At 38.9% G+C, this 21,275-nt stretch overlaps 1 protein-coding gene and 1 long non-coding RNA gene across 2 annotated transcripts in view; one reads left to right on the forward strand and one right to left on the reverse strand.

Annotated features, from left to right (window-relative positions):
- Positions 1 to 7,439, reverse strand: part of LOC138688578 (uncharacterized) — a 37,102-nt gene extending 29,663 nt beyond the window's left edge. The window contains exons 1-2 of the long non-coding RNA XR_011327449.1: positions 7,042 to 7,439; positions 4,681 to 4,774 (exon numbers count right to left, since the gene is read on the reverse strand). This is a non-coding gene — a long non-coding RNA (uncharacterized lncRNA). The remainder of the gene's footprint in view (positions 1 to 4,680; positions 4,775 to 7,041) is intronic.
- A 219-nt stretch (positions 7,440 to 7,658) lies between these two features.
- On the forward strand, positions 7,659 to 18,268 carry NEK2 (NIMA related kinase 2). The gene is made up of 9 exons (XM_069800189.1): positions 7,659 to 7,867; positions 8,062 to 8,279; positions 9,410 to 9,647; positions 10,347 to 10,429; positions 10,667 to 10,793; positions 11,608 to 11,827; positions 12,811 to 12,865; positions 12,948 to 13,018; positions 15,591 to 18,268. Exons 1-9 carry the CDS (start codon positions 7,772 to 7,774, stop codon positions 15,815 to 15,817), a joined length of 1,335 nt encoding a protein of 444 aa, XP_069656290.1. The 5' UTR covers positions 7,659 to 7,771; the 3' UTR covers positions 15,818 to 18,268.
- The last annotated feature ends 3,007 nt before the right edge of the window (positions 18,269 to 21,275 follow it).

Here is a 21,275-nt window from a genome sequence, read left to right on the forward strand (position 1 = left end):
TGCAGTGGGTAGCATGAGTCATACTGCTATGACTTTAGTGCTGAGCCTGCTTGATGCCTATGGCTATATAGAAACTGCAAATGTTCTCCCATGTATGGTCATAGGTGTCCTTAACTCGCTCACTGAAGAATGACAGCATTCTGAGCCTAATTTCCCAGTCCTAACCTCACACCTCTTCTCTGCAGTGAGCTTAATGTATATCTAGGCAACACATCAGTGTGGGCTCTGAGATGATAAATAAGGCTGTTGCTACAGGATGGCATTCAGGATCAGGGGTGAAGTACAGAAAAAACAACTATACTCTGAGTATTGGAGAATCCTACATTAAAGGGCTGTGCTGGTTTTAAGAAACAGCCCGACTGAATCCCACTGAAGGCAATCAAAATTTTGGTTGCACAAGACTTATATATACTTTTGTTTTGAAGTGCTCCTCCCCAAGATATTTCTGTATGAACAAAATCTGAAGAATAGGACAAGATTTCAGAACCATATTGGCTGTAACTGTCCTGCAATAGCTGGCTTCCTGTTTTCTCCAATTAAACTGAATATGTTATGTCTCTCTTTTCCATAATGAGTTCCACTCAGAACTTGGTGCTCCTTAGGCAAGAGGTCATATTAATGTCATTAAGTCTCTTCCTGGAATCCTCCTACAGAAATAAGGCTTAAAAATTGTGAGGAAAAAAATAAGGTGGCCACCTTGCTCTCTAAAGACTTATCTCTAACCACTGTATTTGTTGATTGTTTCAAATGAGGACAGCTGAAAATATTTAAACATGTTTGGGCATGAAAGCAAAATTTGTTAAACTATATCTGTGAGGTGTGAAATGTTCTACAGGCATCTAAAATAGATGGGCCCTGTCTTACCCAAAGGATATGCTGAGGCAGTGAGTTCTTTAAAGAGTTATATTCAGACACGTTATTTCCCTTCTGTTATTTCCACTGATGACAGTGGGCCTCCTCTACAAGCCTCACTGCACACCTCTTGCTTGCTTACAAAGTTTAAGCCAGAAAGAAACATGCTCTCATCTGGTCTAACTTCCTGACTAGAAGATTTCACCCTGCTACTATGGATAGAACTTAATAATCTGTATATGGTTAAAGTTTATCTTTCAAAAAGAAACACTGTCCTGATTTGTAAACATAAAAAATCAGAGAATCTCCACTCACCTTAGTTGTCTGCTCCTAAGGTTACTTGCTCTCTCAGCTAAAAATCTGTGCCTTTTCCCCTAATTTGTCTGACTTCATCTTCTGAAAATCAGTTCATGTTATGCCTTTCTCCATTAGTCTAAAGAGCTTGTAAGTACCAGGCATTTTCTCCACATGAAAGCACTTATTCACTATAATCACCTTACTGTAATATAAGTAGGACTGGATTTCAGTTTGGTTTCAGAATAATACATTACATTAAAAATATACATAGTTCAGTAAGCAGTGGAGCTAATGAAGTTTGTTTTCCTGTGGATTTGTATCTCATAGTTAGATTCTCTAGTGTCTCAAGAGCACACATTAGTCAAAAGTTTTCCCAGCAGTGAACCCATTCATCATCATTATCATCCGTGTGGATTCTTTGATCTAATAATATAGTTGAGCACTTTAGGATGTTTCTTCCCTCTCTGCTGTGTTATCTTCTTCGAACTTGTAGGAGGGGAAGGGATATAGAGACTAATGGAAATATATAGGTGATATGATCAGTTAAGTTCCACTTCCATAGGGAACTGGATCAAAAAATCAGTTCTATGCAAAGTAAACACTGGCTTTTAAACCTTTGCAATGGAAAATGCCACTCCAGATGGTTGCATTTGAACTGTCTTGTTTTCAAAATCTTTTTTTTTTTTTTTTGTGATAATATCACTGGGAAACCCACATACTAGGATCCTCACTAAGGCAATAGGTGTTACAGTTGTATAGCAGCTCAGCAGCTCAGAATTCAAATCTTCCCTGTTGAAAATCAGGCAGCCAGTTTCCTGTAATTTGAGCTTAGGGACACCAGGGAGTTCTGTACCATATGGTACCAGAATATTTTTCTTCTGCCAAAAATTTGTCTCCCCACCCTCTGCTCCAACCACATGGCCTTTTTTCCTTAACAGTCAATTACACCAGATATAACTGATATTCTTGGCACAGGAATTTATTCATCTCCTCAAAGCAAAGGATTGTTATGCAGTTTCTGTGTGTTTCTACAGGGGGCTACAGTATGTCATGTACTTGTACTGTCGAAGAGTCCCAACTGTGACAGGTGCCACCTGTTAAAACACTGCTACAGCTCTTTATGGATCTTGCTTCATGGAAAATACTGTCTCTAACCCATCTAACTAAAGCACTTGTAATATGTAACATTACAAAATCTGACTGTGTATTATGGGCAGTGCCCAAATAAGACTATGCATTGTAATCTGAGATCAGTATGGTATGCAAACTGATTCCTTTGGTATCTGCTACAAAAAAAATACCTGAAGCAGGTATTCTGCTTGTGATAACTACAGTTTTATCTTCTCCATTTGCTACTAAATAAGCAAAATGTAGGACTGATGAGAACAAAACCCTGCCTTTGTCTAAACAGAACAGGAATAGGGCTGACACTGTGTCTCTGCTGGCAGTTGGTTTTAAAAATTTGGTCAGTAAGTGCATGCTTCAGCCAAAGGAAGTGTGATGTGAATGAAGCTGGAGAGGGCTTGGCTGTCCTCCAAGCTTAAAACCTGAGTTATCAAGACTTTGCAGAAGCTGTTGTGTCATTAAAGAGTGCCCCAAAGTATACTGAAGCCTTCCATTTGAAGGCTCTCCTGCCTGTATTTCCAGGCATGGTGGCTTGTAAGGCAGGAGATATTTGGCAGCAACTGCACGCTTACAGCCTTACTACCCTCTGAGTGGGCAGAAAGGTACTGGATTCAGAGTAAGCCTGAACTGCATGACACTTTGCAGGTGTGATGACCTGGGAGAGAATGTGGAAGAGATTTTGCAAACATTACTAGTGATATCACTTTAATGTTTAATGTGATTTCTGTGCATTTTTCTCCTACAGGAGAAACAAGGCAGAGAAAAATCTATTATTCTTATCATAGCATGGGTCTATACGCATGGGGGGTTAGAGAGATAATGACTGGCCTGGTAATGAAAATATCTGTGACAATAATGGTGCATGTAGATCTGATGATGGCTGTACTGACTGTACTTTCCCAATATATCTGAAGGGACTGTATGTACAAATAAATTCACGGAAAAACATTAGAGACTGACTGTTCCACAAAAAGAAATCCTAATATTGTTGCTTTTTAAAAAATTAGACAGCTCAAGTCAGCAAAATATTTACTGTATCACTGTATCAAAATATTTATTGTATCACTTAAAGCATTTTTTGTCAAATGTTTTGAGAGGTACTATACAAACTTTAATCTGGAAGGCAAGTATACTACCTCCCTTTCAAAAGAGGAGAAATTGAGGCATAGATTATAAACATGTCTACTTTCCTAGGACTGAGTTAGTAAGCAAGCCCAGAACAGAAATCACAGATTGTCATATTAGAGTTCTTGCTTAGAGACAATTCCAATTCTTCAGGTTTGGATGAATTTAGGATTTAAAGTTACTCAGGAATTTAACTTTTGAAGTTCTATGCACCTCAAAAGATCAGTTTCTTAAGCAGTTTGAACAGTGGTCTTAAAGATCAATTCAAGCACTTTCTGTTCTTAAGGTAAATGAATACTATTTGAAAATTAGCATATATATGAAGCCATATATAATAGATAGGGCTGTTATCTCAAGAAACAGAGCTAAGTAATTATATACTTTCAAAATGTCCAGCCATGTATTGTATTTAAATATTCCTCTACAGAATATAAGGAACAGAAAAAGCAAATCTGAAGTTAGTAGAATTTATATGCTCCCCTCTCTGAATGCAAAAACATCTTTTCTACTCTCCTCAGTCTCCTCCTCATTAATTCCCATGCTGTTAGCTTTTTGTTTTTTTCAGTGCTTCATGTAAAAACTTAACCTGCTGCTGAATTTATTTCATGTGAGTTTATGTTTTCCTCATTTTAATGGTTTGTAATGCAAAACCACAAAGGTACGGCTTCTGCAACAAACTCCCTTATTGAAGGCTGCCTGCTGCACATACCGCTTTTGGAGTCCAACTTGGCTCTGAATCCTAACATTACAAAAAATGAAAAGTAGCATGGTCTTAAGCACTATAATTCATGCTTCTAAACTTTGTTCCTTTGCTGTCCTGTCCTCAGCTGTGTTGTGCAAAATTTCTTCAATGAACATGTTCTTTGTTTCCCTCCCAAACCAATAGAGGAAACATACTAGGAAATTTTACCCTCTAGTACTTTTTAGACAGTGCTTCTGTCTAATATCTCAGCATTTTACATGTTTTTGTCAATCCTAGATATGAATTTTGACATTAAAGTCAGCAACTAGAAAATTAGGGAAAAAAAAAAAAAAAGCTGTTATCTGTGTACAATAGTCCTGGGTAAATGTAAATTTCTGTGCATGCACCAAATGAGAGAAGGTGAGAAAAAACCCAGCAATGTGCATAAGGACAGGTAAGGACAAATGCAATTGAATATTAAAAAACCCAAACTACTTATGTGGTGAAAATGAACTAAAAATAAAACATTCATGTCTCAGTCACTCCAATATTTATAATTCCTCTTCTTGTCATTTAAAAGCATCCTTAAGATCTCTTACCTTGCTAATATTAGATACTCAATTGCTCCTTTTTGCTAGAAGACTTTGGCATATTTCTGAGATCCTGGAATATCATTTTACATGTCTTTCACCTCTTTGAAGAGAAAGAACAAGATTTTTCTCAGATATTTTTCCAATTATTTTTATAAAGTGCATTTATTTTTCATTGTTCATCCTCTTTCTGTGTTTATTTTCAGTATTTTTCCTACTGAGCTTCTTTTCTGTTTCTGAACCTGTATTTCCATTTTCTCTAATTCACTAACAAAGTTGCCAGAAACGTAATTTAATTTGCTGCAGTGCTTTACAATGCTTTTGCTATTAATCTGTATAATTATACTGTGTCAGACTCCCACAGCAAAGTGTTAGCCATTTATTTTTACTTATTTCCATGTGCAAAAAAGAAAATATCTAAGAGAAATATCAAATTACCTACCATGTCATTTATCTTCAGCATTTAATATTTTGTCAGATAACTAGGCCCTGGAATAAGGGAAAAGGTACTCCTTACAGCACAAATGACAGATGTCACAAAAATCGATAAACTGTGGCAGAGAACTACAGAATAAGTTTTTTGTGTGTTTGTTAAGTTTTGGGAAATTATTAGTGAAATTTGATGTAAAAAAAAAGGCAGAATAAAATATTACAAGCAATATTATAAATAGATTATTGAAAACTATTTGGTAGCTTTCAAAGACCTGAAGTCAACACATGTATTTTCAAGACTAGAAATCTAAGAGTTGCTCCTGAACTAGAGATCAGAGCTGAAAATACAGTACCTGACAGAAGGGGCCCCCATTTCAAACACGATAGATATTTTTGGAATCGTTGGACTCTGGGTTCTCTTATATGGCCAGTGTGAAAATCAGAAAGAAGGACAATGGAGTGCCTACTGAAAATTTTAATGACCAATTTTAGAAATGCATTTTTCTCAGAATTACCCAGCTCTTAAAAAATAAGTATAACCAGAAGTAAAATGACTGTGCTACTGGTTTTTGGAACTTGACATTTTGACATTTCTCTGATTCAAACCAACATTTCTAAAGAAACTTTCAAGATAGTCCCTAGACAAAACACAGTATTGAAAACCTACTCTATTTCTTTTGAAATATAAATAGAAAGACTTCCATTGATAATAGTGGGAATGCATGATGACCTTTTGCTAATTTAAAAGTACAGAAGTTTGAAACGGGCTATTTGAAACCAGAAATGAAGCTTACAGCCTGAATAATACATACTGTACTTTTTGTCATTTTTATTGCATAATGCCATAATTTATTTATTATGTTCGTCATGTATGTAAGGATTTTCTTCTAAGGTAATTAAAATCAGTGATAAAAATGAACCGTTTAGAACACCCTGTTACTCATTAACAAAAAAAAAGTCTTTACACTGTATAATTCATTTGCTCATTTTTTCCTGTAACGAATAGACATTACCTACAGATAGAAAGCTATAGGATTTTTATAATGGTTAAGAGGAGCTTTTGTGCCTCCTGATGATGAAAGTAAAGGCTTAGATTTTTCTAAAGACTCATATATTTCATAAATATTCAGTAATAGCATGATACCTATCCCCCTCAAACCTTTTTCAAAGCCTGAAATAAAATGGGGAAATTAATGAGACCATGTGCAGATGCAGTATGAGAAACTACTCTGTCATACTGCTGAATTTCTAGGTCAACAAGTACAGCTGTTCCCTTTTGCACCTGATTCAGGCATTATAGGAGCATGTTACCATTCTTTGCTGAAGAACTAGGAGTTCTTTCCGTCACAGCCACTTCCACATGGAGAGAGATTAAATTGAATCTAGAACTGCACTTCGGTATCACTCCAGAATTATTGTAAATTATGCTAGAAAATACACTACACGCTTCTTAAAATTTCTGTAATGTTATTCAGTATATTGTGGTGTCATTTAGTGCCATTTAATGTAACCGTAAGAATTACTAGCTCAACTTTTGGATATGGACCCATGCATTCCTATTTTCAAACTTACATTTTAAGCCATTATTTGGTCTATTTTCAAAAGGTGTTTGTGTATTGCATAGTACAGGTATTTGCATATGGTGTAACAGTAAAGCTGCCACGACTTTTGGCGTTTTTAACGAATAATTTCTTGAAGAATCATGAGGACTTTTCCTCATTGGTTTTAAAGGACAGTTTTCCTGAACCAATTTCTATTATTTTAAATAGCTTGAGTTTTTTTAAGCACTTCTCAATATTAAAAAACTCTGTTCGGATATTCCGATTTTCTGTCGGCATCTGTTCAACAGACGTCAGTATTTCAGGAAATGGGACAATTTGCTGTTATTTTTACTGGAAGCAACATCTCTTCCCGAGGAGCTCCGAGTACGTTACTTACACCCACCCGCAGGACGCTTCACCCAGCCCCGCCAGGTGCCGACCGCCCCTTTGGAACGGCGCTGACGGGGGTGCCGAGGGGAGGGACCGCCTCAGCCCCAACGCAGAGGCGGGTCTGGGTCGGCCGCCGGGGGGCTCGGGGCGGCGGCCCCCCGCCGTTGTAGTTAAGAGGGGAACCCCAGGAGTTGGTTTGCTGGTAATTTCAGAGCTTGTTCTCCTCAGAGTACCCGAAAGAAAGGAAACCAAAAGCCGTCGACCTGACGGAACCCCGAGAGGCCGCCTAGTGCCTCACCCGGTCCGCGCGCAAGGACGGACACCCGCTGCCCGCCTCGCTCTGGGAAATCGCCGGGGAGAGGGGCTGCCCGCCTCCGGGGCGGCCCCCGCCGCCGTGCCCTACCCGCCGGGTAGGCTGCCCCGCGGGGCGTCCCCCGGAGCCCCCGGCCGGCGAGGAGCGGCGACGCGACGCGAAGCGGAGCGGAGGGAGGGAGGGAGGGAGGAGGGGAGGCGGGAAATAGCGCAGCCCCAGCTCTCGCGAGAGCTCCCTGGCACCGCCACCCGGCAGTTGTAACGGCCGTAACCTGGCAGTCGTTGTTTACGGCGGCGTAGCCAATGGGAAGGCGAGGCACGTGGGCGGTGCTGGGGAGCCAGGCCAATGGGAGGGAGGGGCGGCGCGTTTAAACAGCGCGGGTGCCGAGGCCGGCCCTCCGGGGGTTTGTGGCGGTTGCGTCGCCATGCCCGGCCGCCCTGACGACTACGAGGTGCTGCTCACCATCGGCGCCGGGTCCTACGGCAGGTGCCGCAAGGTGCGCCGCAAGGCCGACGGCAAGGTGAGGCGGCGGCGGTAGCGGTAGCGGCGGTGGGGGCTGGGGCATCGTAGCGTGCCGGTGCTGTCCGTTTCAGCTGGGTGCTGGCGGGTCTCGGAGATAAGCGAGCGGCTTCGAAAGCCCCTCTTCCCCGCTCCCGCAGAGGTCTGGCTCGTGTATAAAAGCCTCACCCCCTAAGGTGCTTTTTCCCTCCCTAGATCTTGGTATGGAAGGAGCTTGACTACGGCTCAATGACAGAGGCAGAGAAACAAATGCTTGTTTCGGAAGTGAATTTGCTTCGCGAGCTGAGACATCCGAATATCGTCCGCTATTACGACCGGATCATCGACAGAAGCAGCACCACCCTGTACATCGTGATGGAGTACTGTGATGGTGGTGACCTGGCTAGCTTAATTGCAAGGTGCACAAAAGAAAGGCACGTGGAATCAATCTGTCTGTGGTAATGTTGGAGTATCCAGCATTAAGTATCTTGGGAAATCAAAAGAAAAGTGAAATGTATCTCCTCTTCATAACTTTAAGTTATGAGCAACTTTAAGTTTAATCCTTTGGACCGAACAACTCTTCTGAAATGTGAAAGGTTTTGTACAAATTTACAACACCAATGGGAATTGCGCCAATGAATGCACCAACTGATTGGATGTTTATGTTGAAATAGTAAAAAAACTGAGCTCTATTATGAGGCAGAAGCTGTTGAAGGGTTTCTGGATGCCATGCTATACATGGGGTTGAAAACATAAACCAGCAAGTCATAGTTCTTGCATATAGGTAGCTTGATCTGTGAGGTTCTTCTGGTTTGCCCGTCAGTAAAACCACTTGCACCCTATTTTCTGTTAGAACGCCAAAATACATGAAAGGGAAAAGTGATTCTGAACATGATGTTAAAAGCTACTTTATGTGCCTGTATATAAAGCTTGTGGAGACACCAAGTTGATGAGACTTTACCTTGGTCTAATCTTAGACTTAGCAGCCTACTTAAGTATAATACCCGTTTTCACATTCTTAGGTTAAACAAGTGCGTGACACCACATGTGTTACTTTGGAAGAATAGTCTAAAATGGTACTGCAGTTGTCCCCAAACATCAGTGTTTTCATTTAAGGAAGGCTATATTAAAAATCAGTCCTGTCTTGGCTTTGTTGTTGTTGTATGTTGCTCATTATGAACAGCTGACAATATACTGTTATAAGTGATGAGAGGGACAGATCTCATCACAAAAGCATCAAATTGATATTTGTGTTGTAAGTAATGGAAATGCTACATATTTGTTAGACTCTTTGGAGGAGGAAGGAAATATTACAGGGATGCTGCAACAAAAGTCTAGATGTCTTCCAACATATTTGGAATGATTTTTTAAAATTTCCATTTTTAAAATAGCATATGTAGGTAGGTGCCTGTTGCTGTTAGTTTTCTATAAAGGTGCCGGGGTTGATTCAGTGATGTTTTATAATAGTAGTATTTTAAAAGTTACAGAACTAGGACTGGCAGCAGCTACTTTAACTGATGTATGCTCAGAGAATATCTTTTTAAACAATGTATTCATCTTTCAGGCATTACTTGGAAGAAAGCTTTGTTCTCCGAGTATTGACTCAATTGACATTGGCCTTGAAGGAATGTCACAGACGGAGTGATGGTGGAGTCACTGTGCATCGTGACCTAAAACCAGCAAATGTCTTTCTAGATGGCAAGCAGAATGTGAAACTTGGAGATTTTGGACTGGCTAGAATATTGCACCATGACACCAGCTTTGCCAAAACATTCGTTGGAACTCCATATTATATGTCTCCAGTAAGACCTCCCTTCTGTGCCTTATCTTCCCTTTTGTCCCTCCAAGATCTGTTTTCTTCAGTGTTGGTCTCAGAGTCCATGAATGTTTGGGAGGTTTTAATGAAGAGTTCCTAGTCTTAAATGCAGGTGACTTTTTTCATGGAGTGTATATGTTCTGGAGACCAAGGTTATTTTGCAGTTATTTTCATCTTTCTTCCCCACACCGTCACTGCCTTCTAATTAAAGTTGCTCTTTGCTCTGTAAGTTTTGATGTATTCTTGCAATGTTAGAGATATGTTGGAGTATATAGTTCCTGAAAAGGAACAGGGAAGCTAGAGCACTTTTATGTTTCATAGTGTTAAGGTCAAGAGCTTATTAAATTACCTCTTGATGGTAGGATTTTAATTTGTAGTGGAAATGAGCAAGAATGAGTTATTTCCCTGATATGGTGCATTTTGTGAGGGAAAGATGAATGTTGGCTGAAATATGGTGTTGTATCAGCTGAAGATTGGTGCAACACTTCAGTCTTCTACAGCGTAGTACTGCCATAACTTGTTAAAATCCTGCTAGTAAGAGTAGCTGTGGAGATTAATTAAGTTAGAATCTTAAAACTAACTCCAGTAAGTAATGGTTTAATTTAGGTTTGAACAGTTGTTGATTATCCTGCAATAGTAGAACAATGTCTTAGTTAATAAACCTAAGATTGTTCTCTTTCTTTAGGAACAAATGAACCACATGTCATACAATGAAAAATCTGACATCTGGTCCCTAGGATGTCTCCTGTATGAACTATGTGCTCTCTCGTAAGTATAGTAGTGTGGTAGTTAATGTGGAAACTTAGCTGTTAATGCATGTATCATTAAATTTTGTATAGATGAAAGCTTAAAGGTTTCAGAGACGAGTCCTAGATTTTTATTTCTGTATTGGTCTTGACATCAAAACAAACCTTTTATTGTGGCTTTTTTTAGTCTGATACATTTTTATGGAGAATAAGTCCTGTAAAACTAGTGAAAGAATCCAAGAAAAATGTTCTTCTTCAGGCCTCCATTTAGAGCTTACAACCAAAAGGAGTTGGCAGAAAAGATAAGGGAAGGGAAGTTCAGACGAATACCATATCGTTACTCAGAGCAGTTGAATGAACTTCTCAAAGAGATGCTGAATGTAAAGGTAAGAGTCAATTACTATTTTTTCCACCTATAATTTGAACTAGTACTGAAATACTAGTTTTTCTTCTCAATTAAGAAACAAACTGATCTGGAGTTGTGGTTGCTAATCACCTTGTCATCACTGTCAATATCACTTGTAGGAGAAGGAGGAAGGAATTGTGCTTTGAGTCCATTAAACAAAGGCAGCAGATGAAGTGTTATGCTAGGTTCACAGGATGCAAAAAGACTGTCTCAGTATTGGCTTATAGAGAATTTCATAACAGCATGTTTAACAAGGTCTTATAACTTCAGGACTAAAATGGTTCCAGTGTGTTTGGAAGTTGGAAGGGGTTGTTTTGTCTCCATTTCGGGTTTTGATTCATATGGCTAATGTATAGCTCGCCCCCCATGGCTGGCATGGGGATGTTGAGAAGAATACTGCATGAGACAACAAAGCTGTAACAAGAACCCAAGTCTCCAACAGGTATGGATCCTTCAAGAATCAAGTGACAGGCAGAGATGTGGAGTGTTAGCTCCAGAACCTATGGACAATTGCCTCTGTAGGCTCCCCACCCCATTCTGGCTCTAAAAGGAGCAGGTGCCTGGGCTGGGAGACCCAGACTTTGAGCTTCTGGAGCTGAAGGCTGGTAACAGCCTTCTCCCTCAACTTTTGTCATCTGGCTGTGCTACCCTTCCTAACTCCATTTTTCTCCAACTTCTCCTTCACTGTATAGCACCTCAGCTGGTTTCTACCTGCAGTGGGTCTTGCTTGGAAATCCCTGGCCTTAACGTTTCTTGGTTACGGATGGAACCTGTTGGTAATGTCTTTCCTTTAGGATTATTGCCGACCTTCTGTTGAAGATATTCTGCAGCACCCCTTGATAGCAGATTTGGTGACAGAAGAACAAAGACAAAATTCTGATAAAAGAGGCCGGAGATCATGGGAGCCAGAAAGGCTGCAGCATTCAGATGCTGCAGTGAATGAGCTGAAACGGAAGGAACAACAATTACAGGAGCGAGAACAAGCCATTAAAGACAGAGAGCAACGTTTGGAGCGTATGATATTCCACTTTGGGAAGGGGGTGGCAATGGGATTCTGATTCAAAAGAATAAGTGCAGAGGAAGGAAAGGTAGACAGTTTTCAAAACTCTCATTTTAATGCACTAGGATATTGTACTCCTGCATTCACTACTAAAATTCAGTCTAAAGACTGAAACAAGAATGCTTGGGCTTTTACTCATAGATAGTAGTTCTTGTTTTAAGTTACTAAGATATAATTGGCAGTTTGGATAGAAGTCTGGTTTGGGAAGATTATTAAACATGAGTGACAATTAGGAAAGTATGCAGAAAAATGGAGTATGAATATAGTTCTGCACTGTGCAGTGTAGGTTGCTTTTCACCTACTCTGTGTAAGCGAACATTGGCTCTACTAATGTATAACCTAAGGTGAGCCTGATGTTGGAGCAAAATATACTTGAGTAAACTGTCAACAGCTTTTATAAAAGCTGCACCCTACAGGCAGCTTACCTGTGAAACTATAGATGGCTGGTCTTCAGGTGTTGGGATTTCCTGCCCACATAAAATACGTCTTTGTATATGCAGTAGTCTCTGTAATACAGATTTTAACCATATATATTGTTTTCTGAGCCTGAGTAACAGCTGCTGCTGCTGTAAACAGGGTGTTTAGTCATAGCTGAATTACAGTATCTGGTATCTAAATATTTAGAACTGGTGTCATGTGTGCCATGAGTTCATGTGCAGAATAGAAAGCTGCTATAGCTTCACTGTTGCAGCTATAGCAGCGTTTGGGGGGGGAAGTGTGCCTGGCATTTCAGAGTACTTGTCCAGTGCTTTATCAGTGCATTGACAAAGGTATATCTACACAGCAGTTATTCTTGTTTAGAGCCATAGAAGCAGAAATGGTGCATCTGACAGTTTATTACTGCTGTCTTTTTCTGCAAGAAAATCCATCATGCACAATCACTCTAACTTTAACATTTACATTTTAACACTGCATACTACCATATTTCTACTTCCAGAGAGAGAACGGGAACTCTGTGTTCGAGAGAGACTGGCAGAGGACAAACTTGCTAGGTATCTTACTAACCGATAATTGCCTATATTAGAAACTCTACAATCTTACAACAAAAAGCTTAAACGTCTCTTTTCAAAACAGAGCTGAAAACCTGATGAGGAACTACAATCTCTACAAACAGCAGAGGACATTAGCTTGTGCAGATGGTCCAGGTATGAAAATATGCAAGAAGCCACTTGCACTGATAAACGTAGGCTGGTATGACCAGAAGAATGCCCCTGATGCTCAGCGTGCTGTGCCTAGTCCCATTGTAGCCATACAAACCCCAATTATCTCTGCGTGGTTGGGAAGAGACTCTTGATTTTCTACTTTGCAAAAAGACTTAATGAATGATGCTCAACCATGAGTATGAGTTACCACTGTCAGCACTGTGGTCTTATGCTGTTTTGAAAATTAGGTTCTTATGGTAAGCTAATGGAAGTGCTGACTTGTAACCCAAATGTTTCTGAGCTGCACTTATTTTACTTATGAATGTCTTTTTATAGACCTTTGTTTTAGTTAATTTTAATAAAATTGCACATGTCTAATCACTTCAGCTTTAGTTCAACTTCCAAAAACTTCAGTGTGGGAAATAATATTTGTTGCCAGTGACCCAGCTGTGATTGGTGCATTGTATAAGTTCTGAAGAATACAAACTGCTATTATCATACTCCAGTTTAACTCACTAGAAAAAAAAAAAAACACAACAAAACCCCCCCCCCAAAACAAAACAGTTTTGAAAATGTGCTATAATGCTTACTGACTAGCTGTAGTCCAATCTGTTTTATAGTGGTTATTACCCCATAAGTATTTGACACTCACTTTGGCCTCAGTTGTTCAGTCCTTACTATCATAAGAGGTAGTATTGTCTGTTCATTGCACCCATCTTTTAATAGTAAAAATGATTGAAGTATCTAAATGCATTTTGAAATAGTGGTAGAATATTTAAGTGGCTGGGTCCGAAGTAGTACTCTAGAACAAAGAAATGTGAACACTCTATAACATGCAGCAACAATCTCTTCATTTAGTTTTGGTCAGATAAAACAAGATAAGCACGTCACTGCCTCTAATACAAATAAAACTGAAGTTGCATTTTTTTCAAGAAGTGCCTATCACAGCAGGAAAGAACACAAGTAAAATGCCACCAGAAGTTAGTGGTCCTTGAGCCATTTCTAACATTCCTGTCAATTTTGAGAATTCCACCTGTTTCTCAATATATTGTCTGACTTCATATTCTTTAATGTATCAAAATTAAGAATAAACTTGCCTTGGGCTTTCTGATGTTGCCTCTACCACTGGATGACTGAAGGTTAATGAGCTTCAGCATTTGCTTCTGTTCTCTTCTGCATCTCCTACCCCTTTATGTGATACTTTGACCTTAACAGGGGTATTAGTTTTTGAAGATGGGCAAAACCACTTTGAGCAGTTAATACCTCAAGACAGACAATGCAGAAAAGTGAATATAGTTATTACAAGACTAAGTCTTGCAATAGCTGTAGATTACTTGATTAAACATTTGTCACAATGTTTGCTACACTTCCAATTCATTCCATGGTACTCTTGTAATACTGTTTCTCAAATTCTCCCTGTCTGGATAGGAATGGACTAAGTGTTTCTCCAATATGTTACCAAGACCACTTGCTTCTGTTATTTTTAGTTTCTCAACTATTACTGTATTTTTCACAACTGGGTTGCATCTTGCACATCTCTTGGATCCCTAATTCTTCTCAAAGTCAGTTGTGTGGTTCACTTCACATTGAAATGGAATACCAAAAATCCTGGGTCCTAAGACAGTGTCCCTTCTTAGGGAAGGATTTAATGTTAAAACAGATATAGCTTACTGACATGAAACAACAAAATGCTGAAACATTCACTAGCCTCTTCAGTTTGGTACTGCTCACTCTTTTGTGCTTATTGCACTCTTGCTCTAGCCTAATTAATTGAAAATTAAGGCTTCAGCAGTGTTAAGATTAGGATAGTTAGACCTTTGATTAAAAATAAATAATTAAAAATCACACCTTAAGTTGAGCCTTGTGAAATTGCCTCTTATGATAGGCAACTCAGCTGTTTTAATAGCTTTTGATGGTAGTTTTTGTACCCTGAGTCATTAAAACCAAAACAAACTAACTGCCTTTTGATTGTGGCAGTTCTATACACCTAAAACATAGCTATACTATGAAAATTCCTGTTCTGGAGGCTGAAGTGAAAGTAACTTGCTAATTTTTAATGCACCTAAACTCATTAATCATGAAATCAGAGCCTAGTTTGTACCCCATTGACTTAATACAAGGATAGAGTTGGAACAACGTGGGTAATGTAGAAAGACCTCTGGACAGGTTGGGTCTGCCCCCTGCCATGAAGGAAAGACAAGGTTTTTCAGTAGCTGAGACCCTAATTCTACATTTACCTTTGGAACTAGATTATGTTACTGTTTAATTTCTGTGCTTCAGAAGAAAGGCCATGTCTTTTCTCCTTATGTAAACTAATATTTCCTTAGGTGTTGGGAGGTGCACCCTAGAAACTACAATGGCATGTATCCTTTTACCACAATCATTTAAAAGCCTTGTTTTCGATTTTTCCTCAAAAAAATGGAAAAGAATTGTTGCTTTGAACTAAAATGTATTTAATTAGATCACTTAAAGCTGTAAGTAGATAGCAAAATGGTTAATAGCTTTAAAAGACATAAGCTAAACAATGAATGCTGAAAGATGCACTAATTCAGTACTTATTTTTTGATTTCTTAAGATAATGCATTCCTGCTCCCCTTTTCTACAAACAAAAAGAAAGTACACTTTGATGGAAGTGAAGAGAATGCTGTGCCTCCTGTTAATTTGGAGAACTATCCCCTTTCTAAAGGGAAATGCTCTGATCTCAAGAAACGTCTATATGCTGCAAATCTACGGGCTCAAGCACTGTCTGAACTGGAAAAAAACTATCAACTAAAGAGCAGACAAATCTTGGGCATGCGCTGAAACTGTAACATGGATGTTAAAAATGATTAAATGTTTAGGAAGATATTTGTGCCTCCCTCTTTTAAGCTGGAACCTACTGAAAATTTATTTTAACCGTTGTTAGACAAACTCTTAGTCTATGATAGGTAGTTCATGATAAAGGCATAAGAGATTATATTACAAAAAACAGGTAGTTTTGATACCAAATGAAACAAACTGAACGAACTGTATTATTAAAGAAAAAATATTTTGGTCCTCCTGTTTACCATACATTACTCTTTTGCAAATATAAAGAATGAATATTGTAAACCAGATTTTTCTAAATCTGGTGTGAAAAACTTTTCAGATTAAATATGTACAGAGATTCATAATCTGTAGGTTAAAATGATGCTGTATGTAATGTACAGTACTTGATAAAATAAGTATTGATATTTTGTATATGTGGAAAAACTGGCTTTTTTGTCTGCGCTTGTAAATATTTTTTAACTATCAAAAGAGCAAAAAGAGATTTTATGTTATCTCTTCCTACTAACTAGGTGACCTATCAAAGCAGGCTACTTTTAGTTTAATGTCTTTGGCTAATGAGTGGGATGGGTCAGCTTAGCATAATTGATGAGTTTATACTCATTTCTGCCTGGGCAGCTGAATGGCTTGTCCATCAGCTCCTGAAAGGCCTGCTTCAGGGCATAGCATTTGAAAGATACCTTCTTTGGTTTGTCTTGAAACTGTGTTATAACCTGATCTCCTGAGACTGCTGTCTTGGAAGGGACACCATCCAGGGTATTAGCACCTGTGTTTTGGGGAGGGGCAATTGTACTTTGAATAGCAAATCCTAATTTTCTTGAGGCTTTGAGGTGTTTCCATCTTTCCCTTCACAATTCTCTGCTGGAGTAGGAGTTGCTTGCTTAAGGTGGTGTAAGTTTCATGAACTCACTCAGACTCACGAATTAAAAAAAAAATCCTTTGGAACTGTAATGTCTGGCATATATTTTACATAAAAAAATTTTCTCTCTTGGTTGAAATGCCATAAAACATACATTCTTAGAAAACAGCTAATTTTCAAAACATTTGTTTCCGTATTGGGCCATGAATGTTATCTAAGGAGGTATTCTAGATGGTTTTTACTTGAAAAAAGAGAATCTTACTTGAAACATCAATTTAATTTGGTGTATTTGCTGATAGACATGTACTTGTGTCACCAAACAATAGTTCTGCTCTAGCAGATTCTTAACCACCCAGCAGAACTTATCATATTTGCTTGTATAGTGGTTACTGTTTTCACCACATCCTTTGCTTAAAAGAATTAGAATATGACCATTTTGTTTGCTAGTCTAAAACTACCACTATTCTGGTGGCCATTAGCCAGCACTAGGTGTGGTTGAAATGTCTGGCAGGTATGCGCAGCCAAAGCAGCTGTGCCATATGGATCAGTGCAGCTTTCCTTCTGCATTCTTTCATATTGTTGAAGATTCTCACACATATTTGGAGGGTGAATCCCTGCTTTCTCACCATGTTTGTACATTCAGATTTTTCTGTTCTGTGCCTCAACCGGAAAATCTGCAATGCAGTTCTACTGGCCTTCATGTGGATCTTTATTGTATAGCCCATAAAACATCAAAGGGTAGAATATGCAGTGGTGTTAGTCTAATCTAAAAAAATATGTAGGATGCAAGAATTTTGTTGCATGCTTTGTCGTCTGCAAAATGCAAGTACTGATTAGTGAAAGGAGGAAACCAAGCAATGAAGAAAATAAATTAGTAATTGATTCAGGAAAAGACTGCATTGTGAAATGGCTGGTGTTTGCAAATGCTTTGTTTTTAACAAGACCAAACTAAGAAAATGGCTCGAGAGTCTTTTTTTTTTCTTTGCACACATAGATGGAACAAATAATTTCTGCGTTTAAAAGTAAAATACCTTCAGCGATTACCTGCAGCTTTCCTCTTCCTTTAATTCTTTATTGACCTCAAGATGGCACTGTTGCCCTGTAATTGTTGGCAATTACCTTCAGTCTATTGATATATTCATGCAAAATTTAAGATCTGACTTAAATATATTTTTACCTGTTTTGTTTCAGAAAATCATAAGTGTGTTGCTGCAAGATGCTGATTTTCTTAGGCTACAGATGCTTTAGTACTTGCTGGTGCAATTATTTGTAATTATCTCCAATTTGCCATTTTGCATCTTTTATGCATGTTTTATAAAAATAGTTGAATCAAAGTCCTCGTTAACAATTACACTATTATGAATAAGAAATGCTATGGAGAGTGCAAACTGTATCAACCACAATGGCAGTAATAAATTAGAACAGCTTAAGTTACAGCTGTAGCACCAAGCTATTTAAACTGCGTTATTCACAATGTCTTCTTGAAGTATTATCACTCTAATATGATGAATGCAGTGTTTCATGAGTTTTTTTAAATAAGAACTTCCAACCAGTATCTGTCAAACATAGGGGAAGGCATCCTGGAGATGGTCTTCTTTCAGGATTTCTGCTTTGGAATCCTGAAATTCACATTTTCCTACAAAGGCATAATTGTTTTTCCCAGAGCACGTGTGTAGCATTGGAATCACATTCAGGATGTAATTTTCAAATATATTCGGGAAAATAAATAGAACATTTATGGGAATAGTGACTGCTTATAGAGTGCTTGCAAAACATTACCATCATGCTGATGGGTATACTTATCTCTTAGAAGTGAAGGTAAATTTGTACATATGTGTATGGTACAGCCTAAGCCTTACAGGATGATAATGGTGTACACTGTTGAATGTTGTGAGATAAATTCAATGATGTTTAATATAGATATCAGGAATTTTAACAATATGTATAGTTGTGGGCACACAGATGATACATAGAAGTGACCTCTGAAATTACAGAAGTTTTATATGCATAGAATATAATTTAGCTCAAGGATAGACTGGAGGGGAAGTTGCATCGTTTTTGAAAAATGTGGAGCAGATCCCTGATTTTCAGCCTTCGTGTGTGACCTTGATCAAGAAAGACCCTGTCCTGGGCCTTAGGTTCCCTTCTGTAACAGGCTCATCACAGGGGGGTGCTCAGAGACAACACTAGGATGCTGTACAGGTCTGCACTTTGGGCAGATTTTTGGTGGCAGTGGTGCAACCACTTTGGTCTTCTGCTTTGGACAGCTGTACACGTACTGGGGAATGGAATATACTGGGAAAATAGTGGTGAGTTACCAAAGTAATTTATTTAATGATTAGCCTGGTCAACCGTCCCCTCTGCAGTCAGTTGACCAGGCCATTCTATGTGACTACAGCACTTAAATGGTGTGAAAGTGCTGGCTAGCTGGGCAGATAAAATGCTTAGAGGAAATCAGGCGTAAATATAGAGGACTATCAAGCTTCTTCCTAAACATAAATATCAATAGGTCATTTAATCCATACTATATCACTGAAGAGGTGGAGAGATAAATCCCTCCGGAACAATTATAAAATACTTTATCATAGGGAATCTCACACTTTTGCCTTTACTGTTGGTGAGTAACCCAGGAAGAAGTGATCTGGTCCTAACAGTGGCACAAGCTGCTTCACAGGCGCTCACTGCAAGACTCAGTCTCCTGCGGTTTCCCACAGGTACAAGAAACAGTGCAGAGCAGAAGCTCCCTGCTATTGCTCTTGTCTTCATCCGAAAAAGAGAGACTGCTCCTCACTTATGCTGCTCGTTATCCTAGCGCCTGTGTGTTACCCCTTGCTGTGCTGATAAAGATGAAGTCCGTTTCCCAGTAAGCAATGCTTCTTAGCATTCATAGTCCAAAATACAGCTGGACTCAGTAATGGTACAGTGACAGCCTTTGGGTCATGTCTTTGTCTTATTCTTCCCTTGTGTAATTTGTGGGAAGCCAGAGGAATCCTAATAGCTATAAAGCCGGTGTATTGGGCGTAGAAGCTGAAGCGTGCCCTGGGAGCCTGCTTAATAGGCACTTCAGCACCGTGGAAGACTTTGGCCTAATTAAGGCTACATACAGTATAATCCACATTGGGTATTAGAAGTGAGTTTTATTTATATATTTACCTTAAAAGTTAGCTGATAGTTAAATATTAATCTTTACAACTTTAAAAAGCTCCACAGACTGATAGCATAACACCACATATTGTTATACTGCTTTTCCATTTAATCTTGCTTTCAGCCAGATCAGCAATGCTGGGAAGTTACTATACCAGAGGCAACAGCGCCTTTATCTGACATACTATTTTGAAGGCAAAGTGCACTTCTGAGGCTCAGCTGCCATGAAAGGATGAAGCTTTGTTGGAAAAAAAATCCTTTGTATTCTACAAAATGGACTCATGACAGAGTTTTATGATATAAAGGGAAAAGAAAGGCTACAGAGACACCTAGAATTAGCTAGGTCCAGATAGTCTTATTTTTCAATGTAGGCTCTTTCTCGGTAAGAAAAACATAACTTATTTATGAAAACTTTTGGCTAATTAACTTTCCTTTTTGACTGCTTTAATTTTTTACTGATGGATGATGCTTGTTGCAGGTTCAAGCAGAGGTAATTTATGGGCCCAGTTATTACTGCATTGTTTTCTACTGTGAATATATGACTGGTCTCAATGCATTATGTCTACTTCCTTGACAACTGAAACTCTGACTTGGACATGACATTCAGTGAGTAATAACCAATAATGCAGCTTCCACTATCAACCTTCAGATGTAGTTCTTTGTGGTAAAATTTATGCAACATGCAGGTTTATGAGGACTATGGCAGGTACTTAGCAGGTGCTTGAATACTTGGCTAGAGCTAACGGGTTTTTTTTCCATTACTCATACTAATCTGAAAAACTTTTTTATTTGCAAAGATAGCTGCTAAATACTTTTTTACTGTTTAATCAGCTCTTCTGGCAGGTCCTGCTCTTAAAAGGTCATCAGAAGCAAGAGTATACATAATATAAATTTTTGCATGTGTTTGTGTCAGTTGAAGTCCCAAGGACACAACAGAAGCGCAGTAAAGCCAATGACAAGCTTTCCTTCAAATTCAGTGAACTCTTGGCTGGACTTCAACTTCATTAGCATTAGACATACTAGACATTTGTAAATACTTACACTTGTTTGCTATTTGGGGAGGAAGAGCATTGCCAAAGGCACAGCAGGAACAAACGATCCATCTTCCTCAACAGAAGTGAAGACACGCCACTTTAGGTAGAGCTTTCAACCTTAGCTTCTACCAAATCGGACTTTCCTTGACAAGAATTGCATCAATGGCCCTCTTGCAAGCTTGGGCATCACACAGACCTCTCTGGAGTTGTATGTAGTGTTAGGGAATAGTGAATGCATTTTTTTCTGCTCATAATGCGTTTTATCATCCAATTGCAAACAGAAGCAATATTATCTGCCTGACCTCTCAGCTCTTCCTAGACCATCAGGGAACACTCCAGTGACCCCAGAGCTAGATGGCTATTTAGGTCATCAGGTTTAGAAAATCCTTCCTGACAAATGCAAATGTTAAAGTCACTG

Source organism: Haliaeetus albicilla, chromosome 13 (assembly GCF_947461875.1).
Source record: "Haliaeetus albicilla chromosome 13, bHalAlb1.1, whole genome shotgun sequence".
In the NCBI taxonomy this organism is placed as follows: domain Eukaryota; kingdom Metazoa; phylum Chordata; class Aves; order Accipitriformes; family Accipitridae; genus Haliaeetus; species Haliaeetus albicilla.

Coding starts and splice junctions, on each gene's coding strand:
- NEK2 (XM_069800189.1), top strand. CDS start 7,772: ATGCCCGGCCGCCCTGACGACTACGAGGTGCTGCTCACCATCGGCGCC. Junction 10,794..11,607: donor AAGAGATGCTGAATGTAAAG/GTAAGAGTCAAT, acceptor TCTTTCCTTTAG/GATTATTGCCGACCTTCTGT. Junction 11,828..12,810: donor CAGAGAGCAACGTTTGGAGC/GTATGATATTCC, acceptor TTCTACTTCCAG/AGAGAGAACGGGAACTCTGT.